Source organism: Mustela putorius, unplaced genomic scaffold (assembly GCF_011764305.1).
Source record: "Mustela putorius furo isolate JIRA1106 unplaced genomic scaffold, ASM1176430v1.1 tig00000275_pilon_pilon_pilon, whole genome shotgun sequence".
Lineage (NCBI taxonomy): Eukaryota > Metazoa > Chordata > Mammalia > Carnivora > Mustelidae > Mustela > Mustela putorius.
Window position 1 is genome coordinate 20,909,483 of NW_025421341.1, and position 25,761 is coordinate 20,935,243.

The following is a 25,761-nucleotide window of genomic DNA, read 5'->3' on the forward strand; positions in this document are numbered from 1 at the left end:
CCTAATTCCAGAGTGTGGGTGCTGCTCAGCCCTGAGTTATGCAGCCTCTCTGGGTGGAAGCAGGGTGGACTGCCTGGAGAGAGCCTAGGGCGCTCTGAATGCGGTTTGGAATTGCACCCTGTGGGACAGCCACCATTCCCTGGGATCTGATTCTGTTCATCCATGGGTGTGGGTGCTCCTGCCCCATACCTCTCAGCTGTAGCCGGGAGCTGGTGGCTGTTGTCCCAGGACAGGGCAGCGTTTCTCAACCTTGGCTAACATTGGAGTCGACTGGGGTACTTAAAATACTTGTCAGCGCCCCACCATCGGACAGTCGGATCTGATGGGCCTGGAGTGGACCCCAGGTACGTTTTTCTGTTTGTTTGTTCGCTTGTTTTCAGGTTCCCAGGTGATTCTCATGCAGAGCTGGGCAAGAAGAACTGCTGGAGTCAGGATACCTGGGTTTGAATCCTGTCCCACGCTGCATTATTGCCCCAGAGCTATATCACTCGCCTTATCTGAGACTCAGTTTTCCTCATCTGTCTAATGGGCATGGTCTCAGCCTCAAATAGCAGGGTGATAATGTGAGACCGTGGATGGGCATAGGCTCTGCAAACTAGAGGACCTTATAAAATGGGAGGGATTATCGCGCAGCCGTTGCTTGAGTGAGCACTGCACCAGCCACCATGCCCCAAGGTTGCTGACTCGGGTCAGCTCTGTAATATTTTTGCAGAGTGCTTCTGAGCACGTTGCAGCTTCCCTGCCCATTTCCATGTCCACTTGCCCAGAGCCTCCCTGTCCTCCAAACCCTCTGAAAAGGAGGATTTTATGGGAGTGCCAGCAGCAGCTCTGCTGTGGTTCTAGCTACAGGAACCCCACTGACTGATGGATAGTATGCCCTAGAAACCTTTGCAGAGGGAAAATACTGCATCCAAGTGGGAAGATGGCTGGGCAGGGATCCTGAGGTTGTCAAGCTGGCTGGGGCCTTCCGGAACTGGCTGCTCTTGACACACACTGGGGCTATACTGCCACCGTGGGGCAGCATGGTGAACTGCAGATGATTTGACGCTGGCCCGCAGAGGGTCCTTTTGCTTAAGGGGTGGCCCAGGAGGCCCATTGTGGGTCCTTGTTAAACTCGCAGGAACAGGGGACCTGTCGCCGCAGACCACCTGAGCTAGAGGCTTGGGAGGGCTTCTGGGACTCTGCATCGAAGCATGCCCTCCGGGCAATTCTAATGCGTGGAATCACCCAATTTCTCGGTGACCCAATTTGTAGAATTCAGGGCAACTTCAGAGCCCCTTGTTCAGAAATTATTAAGAATTTCAGGACAGTGACAGCAGAGCTTTGAGCCAAGCACAGGGCTTGTGTGACCGCATGGGCTGCATGCCTAGGAAGCTGGCCCTGTTCTTAAGCGCTCTGAATCTGAAGAGTCACCGCTTACAGGGACCACCTTGAGTAATGTCCCCCAGGGTAGGTGAGAGCATGCGCCTGGGAGTGGGCTGTCTTTGAACAGACTTTGGACTACATGACTTATGACTTAGGTGACTTTGGACACATTCCTAAGCTCTGAGTCTCTTTTGCCTCGTCTTTAATTGGGTTAATTTCTACTTCCTACTTCAAAGACTTGCTTTGTCTCAGTGGGGTTAGTCCTGCATCCCAGGTTCCGTGTTCGGGTTTTGGATGTGAAGATGAAGTAGATTTGGTCCCCGTCCTGAAGGGCTGATACTGTGGTGGATTGAAACAGCCATGGGAGTCCTCCCTGATCAGGAGACGGAGGTGTGCCCAGGTGCCCTTAGGAGGAATTATCTGCACAGATATTGTCTCATAGTGGGTGCAAAGACAGTGGTAGGGAGGAAGTAGGGACACAGGGGAAGATTTGGGGTGTGTATGTGTGTGTGTGTGTGTGGAGGGGAAGGTGGAGTTCAGGCATAGAGAGGACAAGCCACACGTGGGCTTGAGGCTCCCTGTGATAGAAGGAGGGTGTGGGTAAGGGAGCAGCTGGAGAAGAAGCCAGAGGAGAGCTCATCAGGAAGGATTTTGAGGGTCTTGCCGAGAGATTTCAACTTCGGACTGAAAGGAAAGCATTTAAGCAGAGGATGGGCTGATTGGATCTGTGTTTTAGAAAGTGAACTCCTGGGTGGCTCAGTGGGTTGGGCCTCTGCCTTTGGCTCGAGTCATGGTCTTGGGGTCCTGGGATCGAGTCCCGTATCGGGCTCTCTGCTTGGTGGGGGGGAAGCCTGCTTCCCTCCTCTCTCTGCCTGCCTCTCTGCCTACTTGTGATCTCTCTCTGTCAAAATGAATAAATATAATCTTAAGGAAAAAAAAAAAGTGAACTCCTACTGTGCTATCTGGCAAGGATGTCCTGGTAGGAAGGAATGGCAGTAACCCAGATGAGAAGGGAGGGTGACTTGGCCTAGGCAGGGAAAGTGGGGAGCAAGGTCAGATGGCAGAGTTTTCGATGCGGTAGCTGATTCCTGGGACCTGGGGACTTGCTGGACGTAGGACGTAAATGAGGAGTCAGCAATGAGACTAAGGGTCAGGCTACAGTGGCCGGGAGGATGCTGGAACCATTCTTGGGGATCTTGGGATTCACAACCAGAAGGGGAGGAGGGATATGGGAGAGAAGAGAGGGAGAATTTAGGAGGAAAAGTGATGAGTTCAAACGTTGCTCTTGTTTTTGAACTTGTAATCTGTAAGATGTAAGATAAAATAGGTAAGGTACCTGAGTGTACAAGATGAGTTCAGTTTTGGTCACACTGAACTGCATTTGCGTGGGGCCCCCTGGGTGGAGAAGATGCACTCGACTTTCCCATCACTCTCATGCTGACATCCAGGTTCATGAACAAGACCCATTGGTTCTCTCCACAAGATGCTGTTCCTATGTGCCCCCTTCACTCCCTCTCTGTGGCCCACGCAGCGGGAGAGGGGATTTGTTGGAGAAGGGCGGGAGCAACAGGTGGGAAGGGCTGTGCTTTGGAAACAGGCTGTGCTTTGGTTCAGGAAGGGGGAACAGGAAGGGGGAACAGGGTGGTGGCTTTCTGGCTAACTCCGTAGAGGTTTGGATGGGAAGGTGGGACATTCTCACATTCTCACTTGCTTTTCTCTGATCAGGAGAAGGCAGGATGGGGAGAAGCATGAGAAGGAGAAGGTGTAGAGATGAGGGGATGTGGGAGCGACACAACTCTTGCAGGTTCCCCAGGCAGGATTTGGAGCTTGAGGGTTCCGGGATAGTGTCAGCCCACACCATGGTGGGACTTTCTCCATCGGGGCTCAGCAGGGCTGTGCAGGAGTGCCAGCATTGGCTGGTGAGGCTTCTCTGGAGTTGAGGTGTGCAGGGCAGGAGAGACCCAGATACGTGGAGGTAACAGTGGAGCCCTGGGTCTCATCTCCTTAGGGAAGGAGGCAGAGCCAGAGAGGCTTGAAGCTTTGGAAAATAGAATGGGGAGACCAAAGTCTCATTCTCCTATCAGTGAAATGCTGACGTCGCAGAGCCTGTCTGGTTTCTTGCCGTAATATAGACTATGGTCAGAGTGAGAGAGTGGGGTGTTCAGATTCTCCCTGGGAGCCCTGGGGCTCAGCGTGTGGCTTCTGAGCTTTGAGGGGATGGAGGCCAGACTGGTGAAGTCAAGACCGTAATGAGCCGTGTCTCTGGAATTTGGTTTTGGACAGCTTGACATGCTGGGGTGGGGGGGGGGGGCGGCGCGCGGCGTGGTGGTCGTGGCAGATGGTGGCATATGAATAGCCTGCAGGTGCCCGCCCAGTCCCCCTGGGTCACCAAGACCCCGTGAGTGTCTGATCACCAGGGTGCTGTGTGGGTTGTTCCGATGACCCCTGAGTTGTGTGGGGTAGGGTGGGACAGGGGTGGGGCAGCCAGGAGCTGCCTAAATGACCTGTGGGTGAGCAGGGAGTTTGAAGACGAGGGCTGCAGGGCCGAGAGGAGGCCCCGGGGACAGCTGAGGAGCATCGTAGAGTGGGCCTGGCTGAGGGGGGGCCCTACGGGGGAGCCACGCAGAGAAGATGCCTGGTTCGCCCCCACCCATCCCCCCTCCCCAACAGGATGTGGGTGATGGTAGAGTGAGCTGCTGATGGAGAGGCCAGGGACAGTCCTGGGGCAGGCGGTGCCAGGTGGCTGGACCAGCATAGCCTTCCTGAACGCCGTTCTTCCTGAGCCCCCGCATCGACCCCCCTGTAAAGGGAAGAGAGAAGACTCCAGATCCTTTTGTGTACCTCCTAGTGCAAGGTCAAGGGGCCCACTCCATCTTTGCCTTTCCTGCTGGGCGCTGGCTGAACGACGGCATGGCTGAAGGGTCTCAGGGAAGAGTTTCAGTGACCCCTCAGAAGCATGCATGCCCAGTGACGGGCCAACCCCTTGCCAGGCTGGGCTGCTCCCAATTCCTCCACTGGCCACAGGCCTCGGATGGAGCGGGGTCCTGGGTTTGGGCTGGGCAGAATAGGGACACCGCCGACTCCGTCTCTGTGCTGGGCCCGATGACTGGGCCCGATGACTGATGAGGCCCTTTGGGGTGCGGTAGGGGTCGTGGGGGAGGCATAAAGGGCAGAGTGCTGCCGTGCGCCCCACACATGAAGGGGGCACGTGGAGTTTGGAAAGAAGGCACCCAGGAGGAAGAAAGGCAGAACGTAGTACAACAGCTGGAAGGTGAAAGAGTCGCTAACTGTTTTACAGCTTTCTTCCTCACTAGGCAGGCGGCCAGGGGCTGGGTAGAAGCAGGAGCTAGCGTTCACCTTGGCCAGAGGTTCCCAGGAGTTAAGAGCTTAGGAGGCAGTAGAAGAAGCCACTGAGGCACATTCTGGAAACGCCTTCCTGAAAATCCTCTCCAAGGAAAGGAGACCCATCACGGGCAGGCTAAAGGGTAGATTAAGGCCCCTTGACTGAACAGCAAGGGCTGAGATTCAGGTGTGGGGGATGGTAGAGCAAGCAGGCCTGGAGCATGCATCGGCCCCTCGCTGCCCTAAGCACAGGGTGTATGTTAACTCCCTGAACTATTTTGGACGCATGGAGAGGGGGGCACCCAGGTTTGCACGGGAGGCCTGGTCTGGGGGTTCCCCTCGGTCTTGCCTCTGCCTGGTCTGTTCTTCTTGCCCCTCTGGCGTCTGGCCTGAGTTGACCCCCGCGTGCCTCTCGCCCTTCACCTGCCTTCCCTGGGCCCTCGGAGGACGCTGACGCAGGCTAACTGAATGCATAACTTTATTAAATAAATGCTTTGTCATGACAAAAGACAAAGATCAAGGAGTAACATAAATTATACGTTGAATAAATAGTATACAGCAATCTTCACTTTTTTAATAAAACGTGAGATCCTCTGGCTTTTTTTTTTTTTTTTTTTATTTCCTCAGGTACAAAATGCTAGACAGGAGGCGGGCCCCTCTGCATTCAGGTGATTTTTTTTTTTCTGCTTTTTTTTTTTCCCCACAAACTGGTTTTATTTGTCAATTTATTTTTTCATCCTTTTTCACCAGTAAAGATTATGAGCATTTATTTAAAAAAAAAAAAGTTTAAAACAAAACAAAGGGAGATAGAATAGAGCTATGATATGTATGTATGTAAGACTAGAGAGCTACAGTAATATGTGTGGTGGTTATTGCTGTCTTCAAAAAAGAAATAAAAAAAAACCGGTAGGCAACTCGGAATCTGAAGGAATCTTGTCTGACAACTGTCTATCCGTGTGGGCTACTGTGTGGTGGTGACGGCGGGCGGGCGGCGGCGGTGGGAGATTTGAGACTCAGGGTGGTGGTGGGGGACCAGAGAAGCTGGGGAGGAGAGGGGCGCAGGAGGCCGACACTCTCCACCTTCCCTTTCCCTGTCCAGAGAGAGGAGTTAGAGAAGGAGAGTGACAATGGCTAAACGGTAACTCCATTAGAAAACCAAGAAAGTATGTTTATAAAAAGAATCAAAAACCTAGGAGAAAAAAAAAAAAGTGGAGAAAAGTGCATACGTCTTGCACTTTAGTGGTTTTAAAAATAAAGACAGTACAATGCCCAGGGGGCTGGATGGCAAGTCCCCAACCCCTTTGCCACCACTTCTCAAAACTTAGCCTCCTTTCTCTAAAAATGTCCTCTTCGAGCCCAAGGCATGCTTCTCCTTGGCCCACGTCCCTCTAAAGTTCCAACCTGCAGCGCAGCCCTCTGCGGGGGTGGGGAGGGCAGTGGGAGCTGAACAGGTGGAGGGGGGCAGCCCCGGGCCCCCTGGAGAGGGGTGCGGTAGGCATGTGGCCGCCCACAAGCTAGGTAGCCCGCGAGCTGAGGTGGGGCCCACCTCCCCAGGGGAGGCTGACCCTGCAGGATTACTGTGGAGACCACTGAGACGGTGATGGGAAAATGGGTGAGGAGACAGGAGGTAGACCACATGGGGCCTCCCGGGCCTCCTGTCCTCCCCTGTTGGGGTGAGGGGGTTTGAATGTCTCCAGGCCTGTCTGTCCAGGCCTGGCTGTCTGAGAAACCTTACAGTCTCTTCCATCCTGCATGCCCTGCTTTGCCCAGGCGGGTAGGGAAGCTGTGGGAGAAGGAGGGTCAGTCCTGACGAGGCCCTCCTGGATCATCTGGCAGCAGTAGGAATGACAGGTAATCCTCTCCTGCTGGAGTGAGGCCTGAGTCAAAGGGCGATGGGAAGAGGCCTACTGCTGGGTGGGTGGGGCAACATTTAGTCTTGAGGCCACAGAAAACTCCAGAGCCTAAGGCCTGGAGTCAAGAAGACCCTTGCTTGGGATCCCAGCTCTCAGCGTTTCCCACCAGCCTCCCCGCCCGCCCTGCCCCAGGGATGCTCCATGTTCCTCCATGACTCCCTCCGAAGCCAGGCCTCCCTCTTGGGAGATTAGTCTCATCTGTCATGAAGGTCCAGCATCCTCTAGGGCGTGGCTAGCTGAGCAGAGTCATTGCAAGTGCTGAACTCACAGGTTTGGGGGAGTCAGCATGAACTCTGGACACCCGAAGACACTGGTGGACTTAAACCAGGCCATACTCTTCCCCGCCTTGTGGCTGCTGGCAAAGAGCCGAAGGAAGGGGCAGACACCCATTTGGAGTCCAGTAAATAGCAGGAGGGAAGGAGAGAGCCCCTCTCAGGAACAGGTCCGGGTCTTGGGAGGGGTGTGGGGTAGGGTATGCAATTCCTGGCTCAGTCTTTTCTTAGGGGGAATGGCACCCCAGTATCCACTTGGCAGATCCCAGTTAGAGGACTGTTCGAGATCCACAGAAAGAATGGGCAAACAGAAGAGTGAAGTGGGAAAGGTTTACAATACTGGCCTAAGACACAGAAATGTGAGTCAGGGGTTTGGGGAGAGCTGTGCAGAGAGATGGGGCACATGAACGCAGCAGGTCAAGTAAGTCCTGGCGGCTGCCAGCCCCATCGGGCCCTTTGTCCTATGACAAGCGACCATCTCTCTTGTCCCAGCCAACTGTCCTGTCCGGGGGTGGTGGGGGGTGGTGGCAGTGGCAGGAGACCCCCCCCCCCAAGTTCCGTAGCTGCAAGCTTCCCACCAGCTGAAATCTATTTGCTTGTCTGCTGTCCCTCCTCACGGCCCCGAGTTCGGTGTTGAAGTGGTCTCCACGGCGTCACGCCATCAGCATAGAGCAGAGAGAGCTGTGTTCCCAGCGAGGAGGAGTCTCCTTTGCCAGAGTCCAAGCCCCCTTCCCTGGTGGGCTAGCTCCAGCCTCTGAGGACAGCCCTGAGGTTGCTGATTTGTTGACGAAGTCGGCAGGAACGGGAATTCTCCTGGTTCAGAATCTGGCGGCCACATGCCAGCACCCTTGAGGCCTCCCTTCGTCCTGGGCCTCTCTTCCATCCCCCACTCCAGGGAGAAAGCCCACACTGGCCTGGGGGGGATGAGGAGCTTGAAAGGCTCTGGCCCCAGTCCTTCCTTAGAGGGAGAAGGTGGCCGTCCGAGGGCACGGTCTTGTCCCTTCAAAGGCACAGCTGGCCTTTGCTGATCCTTGCTCCTGGCCAGCGGCTAGGTTCTAGAACCTACCTCATTTCTCTCTGAGGAACTGCACCCCTATTCTCCTCTTTCTGTCCTCTGGAATCCCAAAGAGCTTAGAGGGCGGGGACCCGGGAAGGTGCTCTTGGCTTTGTCCCCCCTTCTGCTGCTTGGCTCGGAAGCTGGAAGGGGGCAGTTCTCCCCGCTTCGTCCCTCCGCTCCTTCTTCTCCGGCCGGCACAATCGCTTTTCCATTTCCCTGTATTTAAATCCGTTCACTTCCAACCCGCCTGCTGCCATTTCTCATTTCAGTCTCTCTCCTGCTCTGCTGGCTTCAAAACGCAGGTTCTGCCCCTTTGAAAGGAAAAGGCTGGGCAGGACCCGTGGGTCAAACTTGGACCTGATGTGTTCCTTTGGTGCAGGGCCCAGAGCCAGCGACTTCCGGAGGGTCTAAAGGCTAACTCGAGAGGGGCTGGGGCTGTGGGGCGCCCCACGGACAGCCCTCATCTACCTGGCTGGGTGCCTCCCATGGACGCACCTGCACCCGGGAGATCGTGAAGGCGTCCAACACCGTGGCCCGCCGAGGGCTTGCGTCTGCCGCTGCTGGGAAGCTGGCAAAAACAGCAGTTACGGGGTGTGTTAGAAGAACAGGGGTTTTCTTGGTTTTCCCAGAATGAGGAAGCTCCTCAGAGTCCCCCGAGGAACTACTTTGAAGAGTTAATGCAAACCTTTCAAGGAAAGGAAAGAAGAAAGCAAAAAAGAAAGAACATAGACGTATATGCCTTACATATGACTATATGGAGCCTCGTAGAGAAGTCTGTACGAGGCCGCCTTGATTTCAGCCTATCCTCCCCCAGAGAGGCCATGCTGGTCGTGAATGGAGTGCCACGAGGGGCTGAAAGCACCCGTGTCGGCATGGTCTAGTCCCCTTGGAAGAGCAGTCTCTCCATGCGGGGCGCGTACTGCTTTCCCAAAGTCCGCACCGGGACTGGAGTACGCACACAGACGTCATCTTTGTGATTCTGTTCCGGAACACCTATCTATCTAACAGCACTCGGTTAGTCCTTTGCTTTGTTTTGAGAGGAATGGAATGCATTTTAGTTTTCATAAGTTTGGGGGAGGGAGAGCCCTCTGCTGGGGGAGAGGGGGGCGGGGGCAGGGTCAAGCCATGCAACTTGCTGGCTGGAGGTGGAGACAGGTGGTTTCCTTTCTCCCCTGTGACTAATCCAGACGGGAAAACGCCCAAGGGTGCCATTGAATGCCACACCTGGGGCCGTACCTTCCAGTGCCCATACGTCTCCCAGCTCAGGCCAGGGCTGGACACAACAGGTGGGTCCAGCCATGGTCCCGGGGATCTTTCCTTCCTCTCCACATTCTTCTTTCCTTCTTCGAAACTCAGCTTGTCTCCCCCTCTCCTCTACACGTCCACTTTCTTCCCTTCTCTCTCTCATGTTCCTCCTCCCTTTCCCTCCCTGTCCATTCAACTTGCCTCAAAAAGAAAACTATTTTGGGGGGGGGCGGGGCGGGAGTGGGTCTCCTTAGCTGTTTGCTTCTCCGCTGTTGCCGGTTTGAAAGTTGAGACCTTGCTAGAGATTCCGAGGTCCTCAGTTTCCTCAAATAGATAGATATATGTATTTTTTTTTTCCCCTTAAATGAGATGAAATGAGTGGCGTCCTGGGGTGGAGGGAGCTGCTGGCTGGAGTCGGGGCTGGGGGTGGGAGGGGTGAGGGAAGGACGGGGAGGGGACGCGTCACTCAACGTTGCTGCTGTCGAAGGTGTGGCACTGAAAGTCCCCATCGACATACTCCATGCCTGGCAGCTTCATTCCGTACTTGTCCACGCACCAGCAGATGCCACGTTTGCGGCCACGGGAAGGCTTGCACTGGGGTGGGGAGAGCAATAGGCAGTGAGGATGGCGGTTCCCCGCTGCCCCCTTGCCCGGGGTCGGGGGCTCTGCTCCTGCCTGGCCCTTGTTCTGGCCCTGCTCCTTATCTTCCGTGTCCCAACCCTCAGGGTTGTGGTATGCGCCCTGCACGGGGGGATGGCCCCGGGGGGAATGCTCACTTAGACAGTCTGCCAGTGGCTAGCTCTTACAATCTCCTTTCTGTCCCCCATCCAGGGTCTCCAACTTGGGATTCTCCATAGGGCTACGTGATCTGATGATGATGATGGTGATGGTGCATCATTTCTACAGTACCAGACACTACTTAACACTTCCTGCAGAGTACAGCCTGTAAGTGTTTTATAAAGATTAATCCCTAATCCGTCAAAATTGCATAAGGACCCCAGGTACAATTATCATTCTGCATGAGATACTCGAGGCAGAGACATTAAATAACTAGGTAAGGAGGACGAAGCTCAGAAGGGGGAAGGCCAACAATGGACTCAAGGGAGTCTGGCTCTTGGCCCCCAACTTAGATGAAGGGAACCCATAGGGAGCATCAGGGCCACCTGGGAGGGAAATTGTTAGAAACGCAGAAGTCTCAGAGTGGGACTCAGCAACCAGTGTTTTGATAAGCTTTCCAGGTGGTTCTGATGCTCCAGGAACAGGGAGAACCACTGGCCTAAGATATTAGCATTACTAATACTATACTAATACTAAGTGTACTAATACTAATACTAATACTAATACTAATACTAATACTATACTAAGTATTACTGGTTTAACCAACAGCAATGCTGCCCAAAGGGTAGCCTGGCTATGAATGGGACGTAAATGATTAGCTGCCTCTGAACATTTGCTTTGCAGTCCTTATCTCTGTGTACGTGTTTATGTGTGTGCTCATCAGAAAACAGTATACATAGCATGTGAATGACAGTGATATAAAGTTTCCTTTTTAAGGAATTTACGTTAGCAAGGGGGATCACTAAAACGGAAGCAGACTACAGTACAGGAGGGAGTGGGGAGAGTTCTGAGTGGGGGTACTCGCGTGGATATTGAGGGTTCCGGAAACACTATTGTTAATGACAGAAACCATAAGCATTGAGAGGAAAAGGTTTTCTGGCAAGTGCCGCTTTCAGGAGCCCTCTGAACTTGGGCGCATGGGACGGGGCATACCTGCTTTCTCTTGTAGAATCCTTTGCGGTCACAGTTGGGCAGGTACACAGCGCGAGGCACCATGCGGGGGCTGGCTTTGAGCTCCTGCAGGGACGCTTCCATGTGTCTACGGCAGGGGCCCTGTGTGAAGACGGTGGGGGTGAGAGATGTGGCAGGAGCTGAGGAGAGCATCTCTCCATGCAGAATGCATGGCCCAGGGCACTGGGGGCCAAGAGGATATATGGAGAATTTTGTTCCAACTAGTCACTCCCAAAGATTTCTCCTCTTTGTACCTGTCACGCTCCCTGGGTGTAGGAAGTGTGCAAAGCCTGCAGAGTCCGTGAGACTCACCTGCTCAGATTCTTGTCTCATCTCAGGGGCAGAGATGACCCGGGGATGCGCAGTGTTCTCAGCGCCCCCCACAAACTTGGACTGGGTCAGCTTCTTTCTGCGGTCCTTCTTCACGGCCTCAGCCTTCAGCTCGGAGATGCGGGTATGCTTGGGCCGGAAGATCTTGGGCGAGTAGGTCTCCTCTGCCATCTCGGAGGTGGTTGGTTCCTCGTGCTCATGGGAGTCTCTCTCTGCAGGGGAAGGAGGCAGAGGGTCAGTCTCTGGGGCAGAGCCTGATGCTCGGAGGGTGTCTGTCCTCCAGGAGCTTCTCTGACCGGGGGAAAGCAGAAGGAGGATGAAAGAGTCAGCGCTCGTCCAAGAGCTGGGACGTTGGTCGCAGGATTGGAGTCCAGTGGAGCAAATCTAGGAAGACTTGGCGGGGTTGAAAAGACCATGCTGATCAACGAGGGCGGGTCGGACAGAAGGGAGAGGACATGCTGGGGGCAGGAAGGGGCTCGTGGGAGGGAAGGAGCCCCTGGGGGCGCTCAGGCACTGGTGAGGTCTTGTTCACCGAGGGGCTGGCTAGGTAGCTGGGCAGTGGCTGGGGTGGCCCAGAAAGGCCCAGGTGGAGATGCAGGCTGATGGAGGAAGAGAGGTGACAGCCCAGCATGGACAGGAGGTGAAGTCTATCCCCAAGTGGGGTCTTCATGCTTCCAGGGCTGTTGCAACAGATTTTGGGAAACCAGGAGCAGGAGGGTCCTTGGGGTCCAGACTAGCAGGGTGGTGGGGAGCATCACGACGAGGAGGGGACCTGAGAGAGCCAGACACGGGGGGCCTGCAGGGGTGCAGTGCGGGTGGGTGGGGGACCTGGAACCCCAAGGCCCTGCTCTGGCTCAGGGCTGGGTCTGTGTTCTGGGCCCTGGGAGGCTGAACATAATTCAGCTCCAGGCCAAGAGAAGCGGACAGCTGGCTGGGACTAGAGCAGTTATATATAGGACAGACTCGGTGACAGTCTATACTTAGCTGACTTATGACCTTTAAAGAAGTAGGACTTTGTTCATTTATTTGTTGATCCGATAATTCCAGCCCCTGGCCTTTTCTCCATGCACAGACTTCCAGTACGTTCTTATCTCACGGGCTCCCTTCTCTGGGGCTCCCTTTCTCTTCTCGGCTCCTTGATCCCGCCGGCCTCGGCAGACCCAGAGTGAGGAGGGCTCCACCACTCTTCCCAGGTGGGCAGGATGTGGCCAGGATGCCCACAGTGAGACTGGGTGTAAGTGGGCCAGGCAGGGGTATGGCAGCCTATCTTCACTGCCTCTTTTGTTTTCACATTTTAGAAAGAGAAGAATAGGGCCCTGGAGTGACCCTGAATAACTCGGATGAGATGAAGGAAAATCGTCTCCTCCACCCGCCTCACTGTCACCGGGCTCTCCAGGAACCACGGTGACAAGGCCCTGGAATGGAGAATAGGAGAGGGATCCAAGGAAGCAGGGAGAAGAGATGCACAGGGAAGGAGAATCTTGGTGAGAAGACACTGTTTTGTGCCCCCAGGGGCAGGAAACCTCTCTCCAGGGGAAGTGCCAGGTGTGGGTTAAGGGAGATGTGTGGGGACCTGGCCTAACCAGGTCCGGACGGCAGGTGGCAGGAAACCCCTGAGCACCTGTTTGTCTCTTGGCTTGGGATTTGTCAAACTTAATTGAATAGGTATCCGGTCTTTAAGGCCCTGGCAGAGGCGTTCCCTGCCCTGAAGAAGCCTCCAGAGGTCTGCAGTGTTTTGGGTGGTTAGCTGATTTTGGATCTTTCTCCACAGAGGAGGAAGGGAAGTAGTCACCGGAGAGGGAGATGATGGGGAGAGAGCAAACAGGAAAGCAATGGGCGGGCTTTCTCTGAGCAAAATTCAGTGCCAGGTCCCCATCCCCCACTTTTGGTCTTTCTGTCCCTCTTCCCACCTTGGCTTGACTCTGTGTTACGACTCTACAAACTTGCTCTGATTGTTCACAGCACGGCGGCGATGTGCCTGGCAGGCAGAGGAGAACCTTCTAGGGTGAGCTAAAGGAGGGATGTTTGGAGTAAAGCAACTTTCCTTCATGAGGTGGCGTGCAGGGGGGAGCAGAGCCTGCTTGGGGAACTCTGGACAAACCGAAAGACTAGGGCTCTGTGATCTAGTACATAGGCCCAAATCCGAGGCTCAGGTCTTGGGGAGAGGTGCGTGGAGAGGAAAAGCCGACTGAGGCTCAGAAGGGTGGCTGAGCCTATCTTGCTGGGTGATCTGAGATGCTTCACTCAACCTCTCTGGGCATCACCAAGCATCCTGACCCTGAAAAGGCGGTTGGCCACTGGTAGGAGAGAGGACAAGAGATGGTTGCCACTGAAAGGTGGGGGGGGCATTCTGGGGGTGCATGGTCACGCCCTTTCCCTAATCAAGATTGTAGGCAGATGAAGTGAGGGAAGATGGGTGGGAGGTCCGGGGCTGACCAGCACCTGTGAGAGGGCTGGACGGCAACTCTAGAGGCTGCTTCAGCTAGGCTGGAGGGCCCGTAAATTGGTCTCACGGGCACCTCCGTGGCTGGGCTCTAGGGGTTCCCTCTTCCACAGGGAGATCCCAGGAAGTGCTTACTCCCAGTGGCAGACAGTACCAGCTCCTGGAATCCTTCCACTAGACCGTTAGGTCCATCTCCCTGTGTCCAAGCAGGAACAAGGACATGAATGTGTCTCGGAGTACTCTTTCTGGTTCTTAAGACATCTGGTCAGAAGGTATCATGCCCTCCTCCACCAGATGTGATGCCACCTTTCACGGGGCTTCTCTCTCTGGCCTTAGTGGACGTGGATAGAGGCATGCTGGCTCACTGCACACCGTGTACTGACAGCTCTTCTCAAGACCCTCCCTCTTCTAGGACCTTTTCTAAGAGATGCTGTGAGCTGCTTTTAACCTTGATTCACTCTTCCTGGGAGGATGGGGCTGTTCACAGGGGTTCAGTGAACTTGGGAGCAAATTTCTTTGACCTTAGTCTTTTCTCTGAAAGTGTTCAAGTATGGCCTTGGGGCTAAGCACATGTTGATACTGGAAAACGATGCTGATTCCCATATGTTCTTGTATGTTCCTTAAGGAACTCAAAGCACTTCTGCAAACCCTCTTTCCTTCCCTAGGGTCGCAGAGGTAGGGTTCCTGAGGGCATGCCCTCCCTAGTTCACAGGCTTTTTGGCTGCTTCTGGTCAGGCTTAAAGTTTTCATGTGCCTCCCGGTTTTGGTGCCACGTGACCCCGTGGGACCTGTTACACAGAGAGCAGGACAGTGGAGTAGCAAAGATACTCATCAGGGTTTTGTGGTCCCCTGCAGGCTGCAGAGACCACAGAAATGTAGCAAAACCCCAGGCAGAGCTACGGAGATTAAAAGGCTGGAAAGTAAGACCAGCATTGGAATGCCAGAGCCTGCGAGCCCTACTCAGCAGCTTCCTGGCCAATTCATAAATAGGCTTTCAGTTTGGGCAGGGTTTACGTTTTAGATAAGACAAGGAGGCACATGTAGACAGGCGGCTCCTGTGATCTTTCATCGAGAGAAAATGGACCAAGGTTGCAGAGGGGATTTAGGTGGATGAAAGGGAGGACTTCCTGGTGAATTTGCCCTTGAACAGCAAGGGAAGTTCCACAAGCAGGCCAATACCTCTCATGGCCAGTAGATGGCGGAGCAGACTGATGGCCACGCAACATGTCCCCAGCGCTGGTTTCTGGGGACTGCAAGCAATTTTCAGATCTGGGACTTAGGTGCTGCCCTCCCCGACTTCTCTGACAGCTACCCCAGTCCTCTCCTTCTGTGTATCTGCAGCACGCATTTCAGGAGTCAGGGGGATGGACGGGTGAGGACTAGAAAAAACCCACATACAAGGTATGTGGCTCTCATACCACAAAGGTATGAGAGCTGGAGGCTCAAGCGGGGAACAAGGCAGACCTGTGCCTAGCCCCATGCTCCTTCTCTAATCTGTAGCTGAAAAGTAATCTGGGGTAGAAGAGAGACCTGTCTGGGGTCCCCCCCTTCCCATCTCTAGATGTCATTTTGAAAGGATTCTGCAGCAGATGGAAAATGTGGAATGCTCAGCCTTGTTCCCTCCTCCATGGGTAGCAGAGGCATGGCCTGTGAATTTTGTGATCTCATCCGAAGACCACGGAAGCGAGGGCTACCACATTGTCCTGATGGTTGCCTTTCAGGTGGGTTCTGAGTCTGGTCTGCCTTCCAGCCAGCTCTCTGATGGCCCCTGCCCCTGCCATGTTGGGGTGGCCAGCTCACCCTCTCCTTCATTCATAAGGCACTCCCAGGTCATGGTGCTGTGCCAGCCTCCACGGAGGCACACACAGGTACACAGCCCTTCCTCTGGCAACGCAAACACCTGCTTGAGGACTAAGCCATCTCCTTGTCCCAGCAAACACAGAAGGTGTCTGGTTGTAGGCCCTGCTGCTATGGACCCGGAGACCTCCTAGGGTGGGCAGCACCACTCACACCAGAGCATACCATGCCTGTTTCCCACTCAAGCTCTCTCGCAGGGGCCAGCAGACGCAGGCACATGCTCTTAAGAAGCCTTCTGATAGCATCCTGCTCTCCAGTCCGGCGATGCACTGGAGCGATGTTGGGGACCTTGCTGCCCCCTGCTGTCTAACCCTCCATCCTGGGACTCTTAGTCATTCCCTAGCACCATGAACGTCTGGTCCAGGGCTCGTGGTAGTTTCCCACTCTATCTTAACCTCATCATTGAACTCCAGAGAACTCGGGGTGGCCCAGATACTGCGATGTTGCTTACGGAAATTGAAGAAACCAAGGCGTACTCAGAATTCACAGCTCAGGAGGAATGTAGGGCTTTGCCAGGCCACCTGGACTTGGGCAGAGGAAAGTCTCTTTTTCTAGCCAGGAGACAAGATGCATTTGCCCAGAATCTCTCTACAAGGAATGAAAAGGGGAGCTGGGTTTCCTCCGGCTTTCATTCTGACTCCTTCGGTGGAATTTAAACACTTCTTAAGGGTGGAGCGTTGTCATCTATCTTTTTCTCTCCATTGTATGGTGTTCAGTACATAATCTTTAAATGGGGAGATGCACAGATTTCTTGGAGTGGTAAAGAGAAGTGGGTCTAGAAGCGCGCCTGTAACATAAACTCGGGCGCGCCACAGTTCCGTGGATGCCTTGCGAGGTCACCTCGCTCATGCTCTGGCCTGTAAGCTTGTAGCTGCTGCAGAGGGAGCCAAGAAGCAGAGGAACATGTCTCGGGGGATGGGAACAAGCGGAGGCTCCCCTGGGTTTCCAGGGCTTCTTTGATCTAAGGTTGTGCTATCCGTAACAGTGCTCACTAGCCACATGTGGCCACTTAAATGAATAAATATTAAATCAAATTACAAATTTAGCTCCCCAGTTGCTCTATCCACTTTTCAAGGACCCATGACCACAGTGGAGAGTGGCTGCTGCCCTGGCAGAGCAGATAGAGGGCATTTTCCTCCCTGCAGAGAGTCCCATCGGACAGCTGGCCAGAGGGCACTGATCCACGCCAGGCTGTGGCTAGATGCTTTGCACCCCCTCCCCACATTGCCCCGTTTCCCTGCCAACCTCCATCCTCCAGCTTTCTGCTAGGACATGAAGCTTACGGGGAATGATGGATCAGCCGCTCACTGTTTAAAAAACTGTGAGGTGTGTTTCAGTCTCCTGAAGTCTGACCGTTTCCCAGCTGTGTATGCCAAATGAATCAATGACACCGTGTGTGCCTTTGCATAAAGAGTGCAGGCATAGGGGGGGGCTGCTGAGCCTTCCAGGGGAACTACAGTGTACCTCCTCCTAGCCGTTCCATCCCTGGCCAGTGTCTGCCTTGCCCCGATCTCTCTTGGAAGACACTGTTTTCTTTTCCTCTGCGGTCAGTAACAGACGTGCATGTTCTGGGCTCTTTTTAACATGAATTATGGGCTGAGAAGGAAAGGAGCGCTGTCTTTTCAAGAGGAAAACAAACCCAAACAACCGTGATCCTAAGGAACAGTTGCAAAAAGACACTGGAGGAGCAATTTCACTTGGGGTGAATGGCAGAGACGGGGAGCAGGTTCAGAGCCTCAGTGACTAGACAAGGAGGACCACGGGCTTACCCTGCTGAGATCCTTTCCAGCCCTCACTCCGTTTCAGTCCAGGAAAACTAAGGGACTGCTCTAGACCAATACGAAGTTGGCCAATGTCGGTATGTAACATCTCTATCCTAAACAGAGAAATAGAGACACCAGATAGCCTGGTGGGTGAACAGTCAGAAGAGTCGGACTGCCAGAAAGTGTGACTGCCAGCCCCAGGCGAGAGCAACCAGTCCTCACCGGGAGAACTCCCTCCAAAGCATCCCCTGTCTAAAGGCATTCCTTCATGGTGCATCAAGGCACCAGGTTTCCTTCCAAAAGATGCAGAGAGAAGAGGTGACCAGCTGCCCTCGATGGCATAGATAGCTGCTGTCAAGTTGGTGACACTCCCCCAGGATCAAAGGCTGGGGTCTCTCTCACTGTCTTGGGAACAGAGGTACAGAAAGGATCCCCCTCAACTTTCTCCCCTACGGCCAAAGGAGGGTGGAGGGTGGGGACTCCAGTACATGATTTCTTGATCTCTGGGAGACAGGTGGTGATACATTTACACACATGAGAAATACACATTTAAGTACAACGTCCTAGATGATTGTCTCTGGCTGGGTTTCTCTAGAACTGGGGAAGGTAGAGCACGTTCAGTGGAAACGTTCCTATCTAATCAGAAGGGAATGGAGGGGCTAGGTGCAAAGCAGCCATTCAGAGGAGAGGGAGAGGAAGCACTTGGCCATTTCTCTGACCTGGCTACACTTCCACTCATGACTCACCGCAGTCCATTCAGAACATTACAGTTAGGCAGCCACCTTCCCTGAGAATGGTCCTGGATGACCAGAAGGGGGTGGCAGGGAGCAGGCAACCAGAACCTTCCCCAGTCCCCCTAAGAAAAGAGAGCTGCTGGGTGTCAAACAAGAGTCCTGTGGTATCTGGCAATCCAGATTCAGACTCTTCCTTTTGGACTCTTTGGGGCAGGAGGGGAGAACGGAGACGTTACTTCCCTTCTCAGGTTGGGGGCAGGGGCACTTGCTGGTGGCATCTATACTTTCCAGTTGGGTAGGCTATTAGCCACATGTGGCCGTTCAAGCTTGAAATGTGGCTAGTGGGGTTGAATTTAAAGATTTATTTCATTTAGGGGAGCCTGGGTGGGTCAGTCTGCTGAGCGTCCAACTCTTGATTTTGGCTCAGGTCATGATGTCAGGGTCCTGGGATGGAGCCCCGAGTTAGGCTCCCACATGATGTGGATCCTGCTTAAGATTCTCTCTCTCCTTCTCCCTCTACCCCCAACTCAAAGAAAAATTATTTCATTGAAATTAATTTAGATTTAAAAACTAATACTCAGTGTGGTTATTGGAAACTTTCTGAGTGTGTCTGGAAGGACTCAGGTGTATGAATCCAGTTCCTCAACTGTAAATTGTACAAAACTTAAATATACAGAAACTTAAATATACAGTATTTTTAATGCAGAGTTCGTGTCCAAATTCAGACATGCTGTAAATGCAAACGACACCTCACATTTCAAAGACTGCATATGGAAGAAAGAATGTAAAATATCTCATTGTAACTGCTTGTGTGTATGTAGTTATGATAATATCTTGGAAACATGGAATTAAAATAGTATGGTTAAAATGAATTTCACCTGTTTCATTTTGCCTTTTTAAAAATATGTGTGACTAGAAAATTTGAAATTACATGTGTGGCTTGTATTGGATTTCAACTGGCCAGTGCTGCTCTTAAGGGTCTGGGACGAGGGTCCTCTTCAGTGGGGTGACAGAACGTGGAGACCAGTCAGCTCAGCTGTGATGGTACAACCCGAATGGTTCAGGATAACTAGAGCCCAACTCATCTGTGGGGACCAGCAGAGGTTGAAGGTCGCCAGGTTCTGAGTACAAATTTGGTCTGGTTCTTGCCTCAGGTTTCGGCAAGGGAAGGCCCATGTCTGAAGGTTGAGGTGGAGGGATGACAAATGAGGGAACTAATCTCTTTATATTTAACTCCACTGGGGTGCCCCTGGCAGGTCTAACCCATTGGGAAGAGGACCTTAACCTATATGCCTTCTCCTTCAGATTCTTACGAATTCTCTCTGCCATTCCTCAGATCCATCTGAAGCCCCCAGCTGTAATCAGGAGGCCTGTCTCCCTTCTCCTTTGGAAGGATGGCCGACATCCCTGCCTGTGTTCACAAACCCTGTGATTTTCTTGCTCTCTTCCTTAGCGACTCTTGGGGGCAGTGGTTTTCTCTTCCCCCTCCTACCCCCTGGAGTTCGGGTCTCCTCATCCTGCTTGCCTGCCTCCATGAAAGGCCTGTGCTGGTGGGGGCTGGTTGCCATGGGAAGCTGGCTGCTTCTGGGCCATGTTCTCCTTCTGCACGGTGGGCCAGTGAGGGCCTGCCTGCCTTCCCACATCAGGAGAGAGCTCCCTGCGGTTCAGCAAAGGCAGCTGAGTCCATGGACCCAAAGTCTGGGCTCAGCACTGTCCCTTTCCAGCCTCCTTGTCCCCATCCCTCACTAAACAACTGGCCTAGGCCAGTCTTGCTTCCAAGACTATGGAGGAGAAGGGAGGCACCAGAGTGTGTTGAAAATAGAAAGGGTGTTGTGTTCTCCACTTTGAGGCAACGTCACTTCTTCCCTTCGTCTTCACAAGTATTGTGCCATATTTGCTGAAGGCCTTGTGGCACGTTAGGCAGGGCCCCAGCAAGAGCCCAACTGACAAGTGACTCTGTACCCTCCACCTCAGTGTTCTCATCTGTAAAACCATCACTTTGAGTGCTACGATCTCGGGGTTCTCTCCAGCATTAACACTCTTGGGTCAATACCTAGACCATTCCTGGGGAGACACTAGGACTGAGCTGAGCCAAGTGGCCAGGTAAAAAAAGACACTTTGTCTATCACTGAGGTTTTCAGTAGCTCCTCTGGATTTAGATATATGTATATATAAAAGGCATCATAATAGAAATCATGGAAAGAAATGGAACCGGAAACACAAGTGGGAGATCTTCTGGATATGAGGCAGTGGGGGGTAGAAGCTTAGAACCAGCTTCTTTGTTTATTTCCTTATTTATTTTTGCAAATATGCAATAAATCTCATTGTTTTGGAAAACGCATCCAGATTGCCATTTAAGGATGCTCTCTGGGGACTGAAACTTTTGGATCAGCATAGTAAAAATGCAAAACAAAAACTCAGACAAAACCCCTCCAAATTGCCTCATCATCTTTCACCACATCCAACTTCCCTCCACCCTCCGTCTTCACTTCTGCTCCCTGTTGGTCCCTCACTGGTACCTGGTCTGTTTATGGAGTTCTTCCAGTTTCTGGGTGCAGTGGGCTTGGAATGTGCACATCCCTTCTCCGAAGTTTCTATGTTCTATGCATTAAATAACCCAAAGTTTCAAAGGCATTGCTCAGATACAAAGTAAAAACTACAGATAAAAATCACCTTCCTTTCCTGCTAGCCATCTCCCCTTCCCCTGCCCCCGCCACCCCTTATTAAGGGGCCCAGAGCTTCTGTTGGGATTCCCGCTCCCATGCCCTTTGCTGTAACCCTCATAGTGACCTCTGCCTCCTAGGTCAGCCTGGTCCTCCCTCTGCAGCTGCAAACCCACCTGTCTGCTCAAATCCAACCCAAGCCCCAGCACTGACTGGCAGCTGCTCCAACTTAAAATCCAAGTCCCCAAGGAATGCTGTGGAGCTAGGGGAAGGAGGGGGGGGTAGTGAGAGGAAGGGAGAAGAAAAGAGAAATATGGTAAGAAAATGAGCTCTCACTGTGGCCAACTGTCCGTGCCCTTCCAGTCTGAGCTGACACAGCAGAAAGAGGGGGCGGGAGGCAAGAAAAGTCAAGTTAAAAGCACCATCTCTCATCTTCCCGGCTCCCACTTTGGTTGGCTCAGGACACAGCCAGCCTCTCAAAGGCTTATTTCAAAGGGAGGGTGTGCGGGTGGGAAAGGAATTTGGCTCCTTTGGTTTTCCATGATCTTGTTCAACAGAGACACAAATCTGGCCAATAAACCTAACTCCAGGGCTTGACTTCTACATGGCATTTGGGCCAGGCTTGGAGAGGATGCCAGGGTGATGGACGCCAAACATCTCAGAGAAGCAAAGATGGAATTTATTTTTACTTCGGTAATATTTTTTCGTTCCCAGATCATACTATTTGTCCTCTCTTTCTTATTTCTCAACGACAGAACTGAAACTCAGAACCCATTTCTCCCTGTAACCCAAGCTTAATGTCTCATGCGCTCAGGAGAGATCTCCCAGAACGGGGCAAGTATGTATTTCGCCCTCCTGGCCAGAAAGCCACAGGGTCCTTCTCCAAACAATGCCCAAGCAAAGCCCTGTGCTTCCTTGGCTGGATCCAGCTCACCCATATTTATTGAGCTTGGATCAATAAATAACTCCCGTCTCCCGCCTCCCTCCAGCTTCACACACACTGCTCTCTGTTTCTATATCTATCTCTGCCCCAGAACTGGCCAAAATAAAATGCAGGGCCCAGTGCGCTCTCAGCACCCAATTCCCCGGCAGAGCAGACTTGCTCTCGCGTTGCTTAGCAACGCGCCCAGCAAAACACCAGTCTGGGCCCGCCCGCCCTCAGCTCTTCCTCCCAGCAGCTTTGGCTGCCTGCCAACTCGCTCTCCTCAGCTCCCCGTTTCGGATTCTGGAAACGCACTGTTTCTTTTGGTCAAAAAAAGATATGTATCTATATCCATATCTTTCTTCCTTTATGCATATATCTTTTGACTTAGGTGTGCGCCTATATATGCATATCCTCTCTATCTGTATGGCAACCGCAGGAGAGAGAGGCAAAGCCAACTTCTCACTGATGACTTTGGTAAGGAGACATGGTAGTAGGGTGTTGAGGAGCAGATTTTTTGGTCAAGGGAGCTGACACTCTCCTGCCTCTCTCTGTTCATTTCCTTCTCTTTATGAACCCTCTCTGCGCCGTCTCCAACTTTTGGGGCACCCACTCAACAGTTTTCGAGTTGAAAGGCTCGAGCCAGGAGTGCCCACTACCATACTATCTTCCGGGAGGAAGGGGTCAGCTCCTGTTGCCATCCTGCAACAATGGTTGGTCAGGCACCTGCCAAAGGCGGCGTGGAGTCCCAAGAAAGTCAGGGGTGGGGATGGGAGGCACCTTGAAGGTGGGGGTTGAAGAATGGTTGGCAGAGAAGTCTAAAGGGCATCTTGCTTGGGACAAAAAACCCGTGTGTGTGTGTGTGTGTGTGTGTGTGTTAGGTTGAACTGGAAAGTTGGATGATGCGCCAATTTGCTCTTCCAAGCAATTGCGCGCGCGTGCGCGCGCCTTGCGCGCACACCCTCACACCAACCACATCACAGCAACCACACGGTTGGGCAAATAAAAGCGGGGCCAGAATGCGGCTGAGTGATACCTTGCATACTTTAGATGTGACCGGATTATTACCCAGAGCGCTCGCTTCCAAGTCAGGAACCGATTCATGCCTTTTCTCCACCCGTCCCCCTAACCCAGTCCCCCCCCATCCCCCCGCCTCCCCGCCCCCCTCCGCCACCGCGCCGTTCTTAGCTCTTCCAAATCCACATCCCCGAAGATGAGGGCAGCCAGGACCGCCTTCGAAAAGTGGCTCTTAATAAAAATAACTCCACAAACCGGCCTCTAGGGCCTCCGGGGTCTGCGCGTTGCACTCTGCTCCTTTTTGGCAGGCTGCAGTCTGGAGGACCACTGCCTCTCGAAAAGTGGGGGGCGGCTGAGGGCGACAGGCAAACCCTGCAAGCTTTGCGGGGAATCCAGGCTGAACCCAGGAAAGTTCTCCTGCCGCTTCGCAAGCGCTGACGCACTCTTACCGCGCGATAGTGTGCAGTTTGTAGTTGCGAAAACTCATATTGGGGTGCCCTAATGGACGGGATGGGAGGGAAAAAAGGGCTTCGCTCCAGTGGGAAACTACAGAGAACAAACACTATTTAGCTAAGTCTTAAGCCCTTTGGGGGAGGATTAATAACCAGATTGACGTTTCAGAGCCCAGATTTTCGTGTAGAACTCATTAGACTTAAAAAAAATAAAAAAGTAAGATCAGGTAAATCCAAAAGGAGCCACATTCTAAGGAAGGAGGGGGGGCAGAACTGTTCTGATCGGAACAAGCAGCTCTGTTAACTTTTTAAACCTTCGACTCCAGACTCAGAGAATTTGGGGGCGGGGCCACTCGGGGGCGGGGCTACGTGGAGGCGGAGGGGAGGCTCCCGGAGCGCGGCTTTTCGGTCTCCGCCCAGTTGATTTTGCATTCTGTGTTTCCAGGGCCCCTCTAGCATTTACACCACACCCACTTGTGATCCAGTTTGAAAGACTGAGGTGGTGGGGGGTGGGGGGTGAGATTAGCACTGGCGGGGGAGTTGCGATGTCTGAGTTCTATATCCCTTCTTGCCCCTATATCCACCTTTCTTCCTAGGTAAAATCTGAACTGGGGCGGGGAAAAAGGAATTAGATTCAGGGACCAACACTCAACAGGGGAACAGAAATCCTTCTTTCCTATTCCTCTCAGGCCCCCTCCCCCCACCTCCCCACTGCCGCCGAGCGAGCTAAAGTAATTTTATCCTTCCCGGAAGGAAAAAAAGGTATTTGGCATTTTAAGATGTTTTAACGCTATGCCACAATCACACCGAGTCAAGAGCGATGGGTGTGCACGTGGGAGGGGCATAAAAGCCCCCCCCCCCCGCGAAAGGCGTTAGCTTTCAAGCGTTTCTGCGCGTGTGTGCGCGCGCGAGTGGGTGTGGGGATAAAGGGGAAGATACGCCAGGACGGACTGGTAGGGGGCAGGGGCAGGGGCTGGAAGGCACAAAGGTGGAATCACCGCAGAAGACCGGTAACGCTTCTCTCTCCAGGTTCCCAATTGAAGCAATATTTTAACAAAGAGATTTTTTTTTTCAAGTTTAGAAAAAAAAACCCCATATTGGGTAGGTGGGTACGTGCGTGGAGGAGGGAGCTGATAAAGGAACACGCACCTTCTGAGACTAGAAATTGAGTACCTAGGGGCTTGGACCTGGAGACCGAACGCCCTCAGAGCCAGTATTCAGAAGGAGGGGGAGGAGGTGGGTGGGGAAGGGTTGGGGTAGGGGCGAGGAGAAGGAGCGAAAGCTGCGAGAGACACCGGTAAGAAAGCAGCCCGGGGTAGCTGGATCCGTCAGGCTCTAATTCCGAGGTGCAAGGACCCTCCCCGCCCTCCTCCCGGGCTACACTCCGGCTCCAAGCCACTTGCTGGCCCAAGCGCGCGGGGCCAGCCTCCCCTGTGTCCCCCGGCCGTGCGCCGCGTAACTGACTGGCACACTGAGCGCGCTCACCGATCTTGGCTTGCTCGCGGTAGCTCTTTTCGTTGAGGCAAACCCCACGGCCGTGCAGCAGGGCGTGCAGCGGCTTCTCCTCGTCCTGCCGGGGGAGGCAGCGCAGCCCCTGGGCGCAGCGCTCGGTGTAGACGCCGCACGACTGCCCCTCCGCCAGGGCGCAAGTCATGCAGCAACCGCAGCCCGGCTCTTTGACCAGCTCGCAGCCCAGGGGGCTGGGGGGACACATGGAGAGGGCTTTCTCGTCACAGGGCTCGCAGTGCACGAAGGAGCCCAGGCCCTGGGCCGGCCCCGCACAGGAGGCCAGCAGCAGGAGGACCGCGGTGAACACCATCTTCTCCGAGTCTTCCTCTTTACCTTGGGGCGGGACACGAGAGCGAGCGTGTAGGGAGAGAGGGGCCAAGAGGGCGCCCGGAGAAATTAAAAAAATTTTTTTTCTGGCAGGTAGAGCAGGTGCCCTCCCCCAGACAATTGCAAAACGTAGGGAGAGATGGAGGGCTGAGGTGCCTGCCGGCAAGTCCCAACTGCAAGGATTAAAGGACTTGCAACAGGTTGGGGGGAAAAGAGCCGCGCCAGGTGCACGCGGAGGGAGTGAAAGCCGGAGAAACAACCCCCCCCAGCCAGACCCGCTCAGAATTACAGGGAGGAAAAAGCCAAAAATTGTTCACCCCAAAGCAACCACCGGAATAATGAGCTCGGAGGCTGTGGAGAAGGGGGTGGGGGGGAGAAAAATGGGGCTGTCTGCAAAAATTTTGTTTAAAGTCTAAAATGCACCCTGCTCCTTTCTAACCTGCAGCTGCCTGCAGCGCGCGGCTGCCGGGGAACAGGTAAGAGGCGGCTGCGGTGGCCGCGAGAGTGGGGGAAAATGTCGAAATCAAGAAATTAAAAAAAAAAAAAAAAAAAAAAGGCCCAAATCCCAAAGCCTAACACCTCTTTGCTCCCACTCTGTCACCACCTCTTCGAAATTTGCAGGTTCTCCGTGAAGCTCGAAGAAGGGTGCAAACGGAAGAGGGGTAATTAAAAGGAGCAAGAAAAGAGAAAAAATCCCACACCGATTTGCCCCTTTCCTAGCTCTTTTCCCCGGCAGAAGTTTCCAAAGAGACTACGGGCTCC

General features: G+C 53.4%; 1 protein-coding gene across 1 annotated transcript; it reads right to left on the reverse strand.

The window, feature by feature from the left end:
• Window positions 1-5,168: 5,168 nt before the first annotated feature.
• IGFBP5 (insulin like growth factor binding protein 5) lies at window positions 5,169-25,761 on the reverse strand. The gene is made up of 4 exons (XM_004762716.3): window positions 24,649-25,761; window positions 11,295-11,524; window positions 10,965-11,084; window positions 5,169-9,788 (listed from the first exon to the last, which is right to left on the reverse strand). The coding sequence occupies exons 1-4, from the start codon at window positions 24,980-24,982 to the stop codon at window positions 9,657-9,659; spliced, it is 816 nt and encodes a 271-aa protein (XP_004762773.1). The 5' UTR covers window positions 24,983-25,761; the 3' UTR covers window positions 5,169-9,656.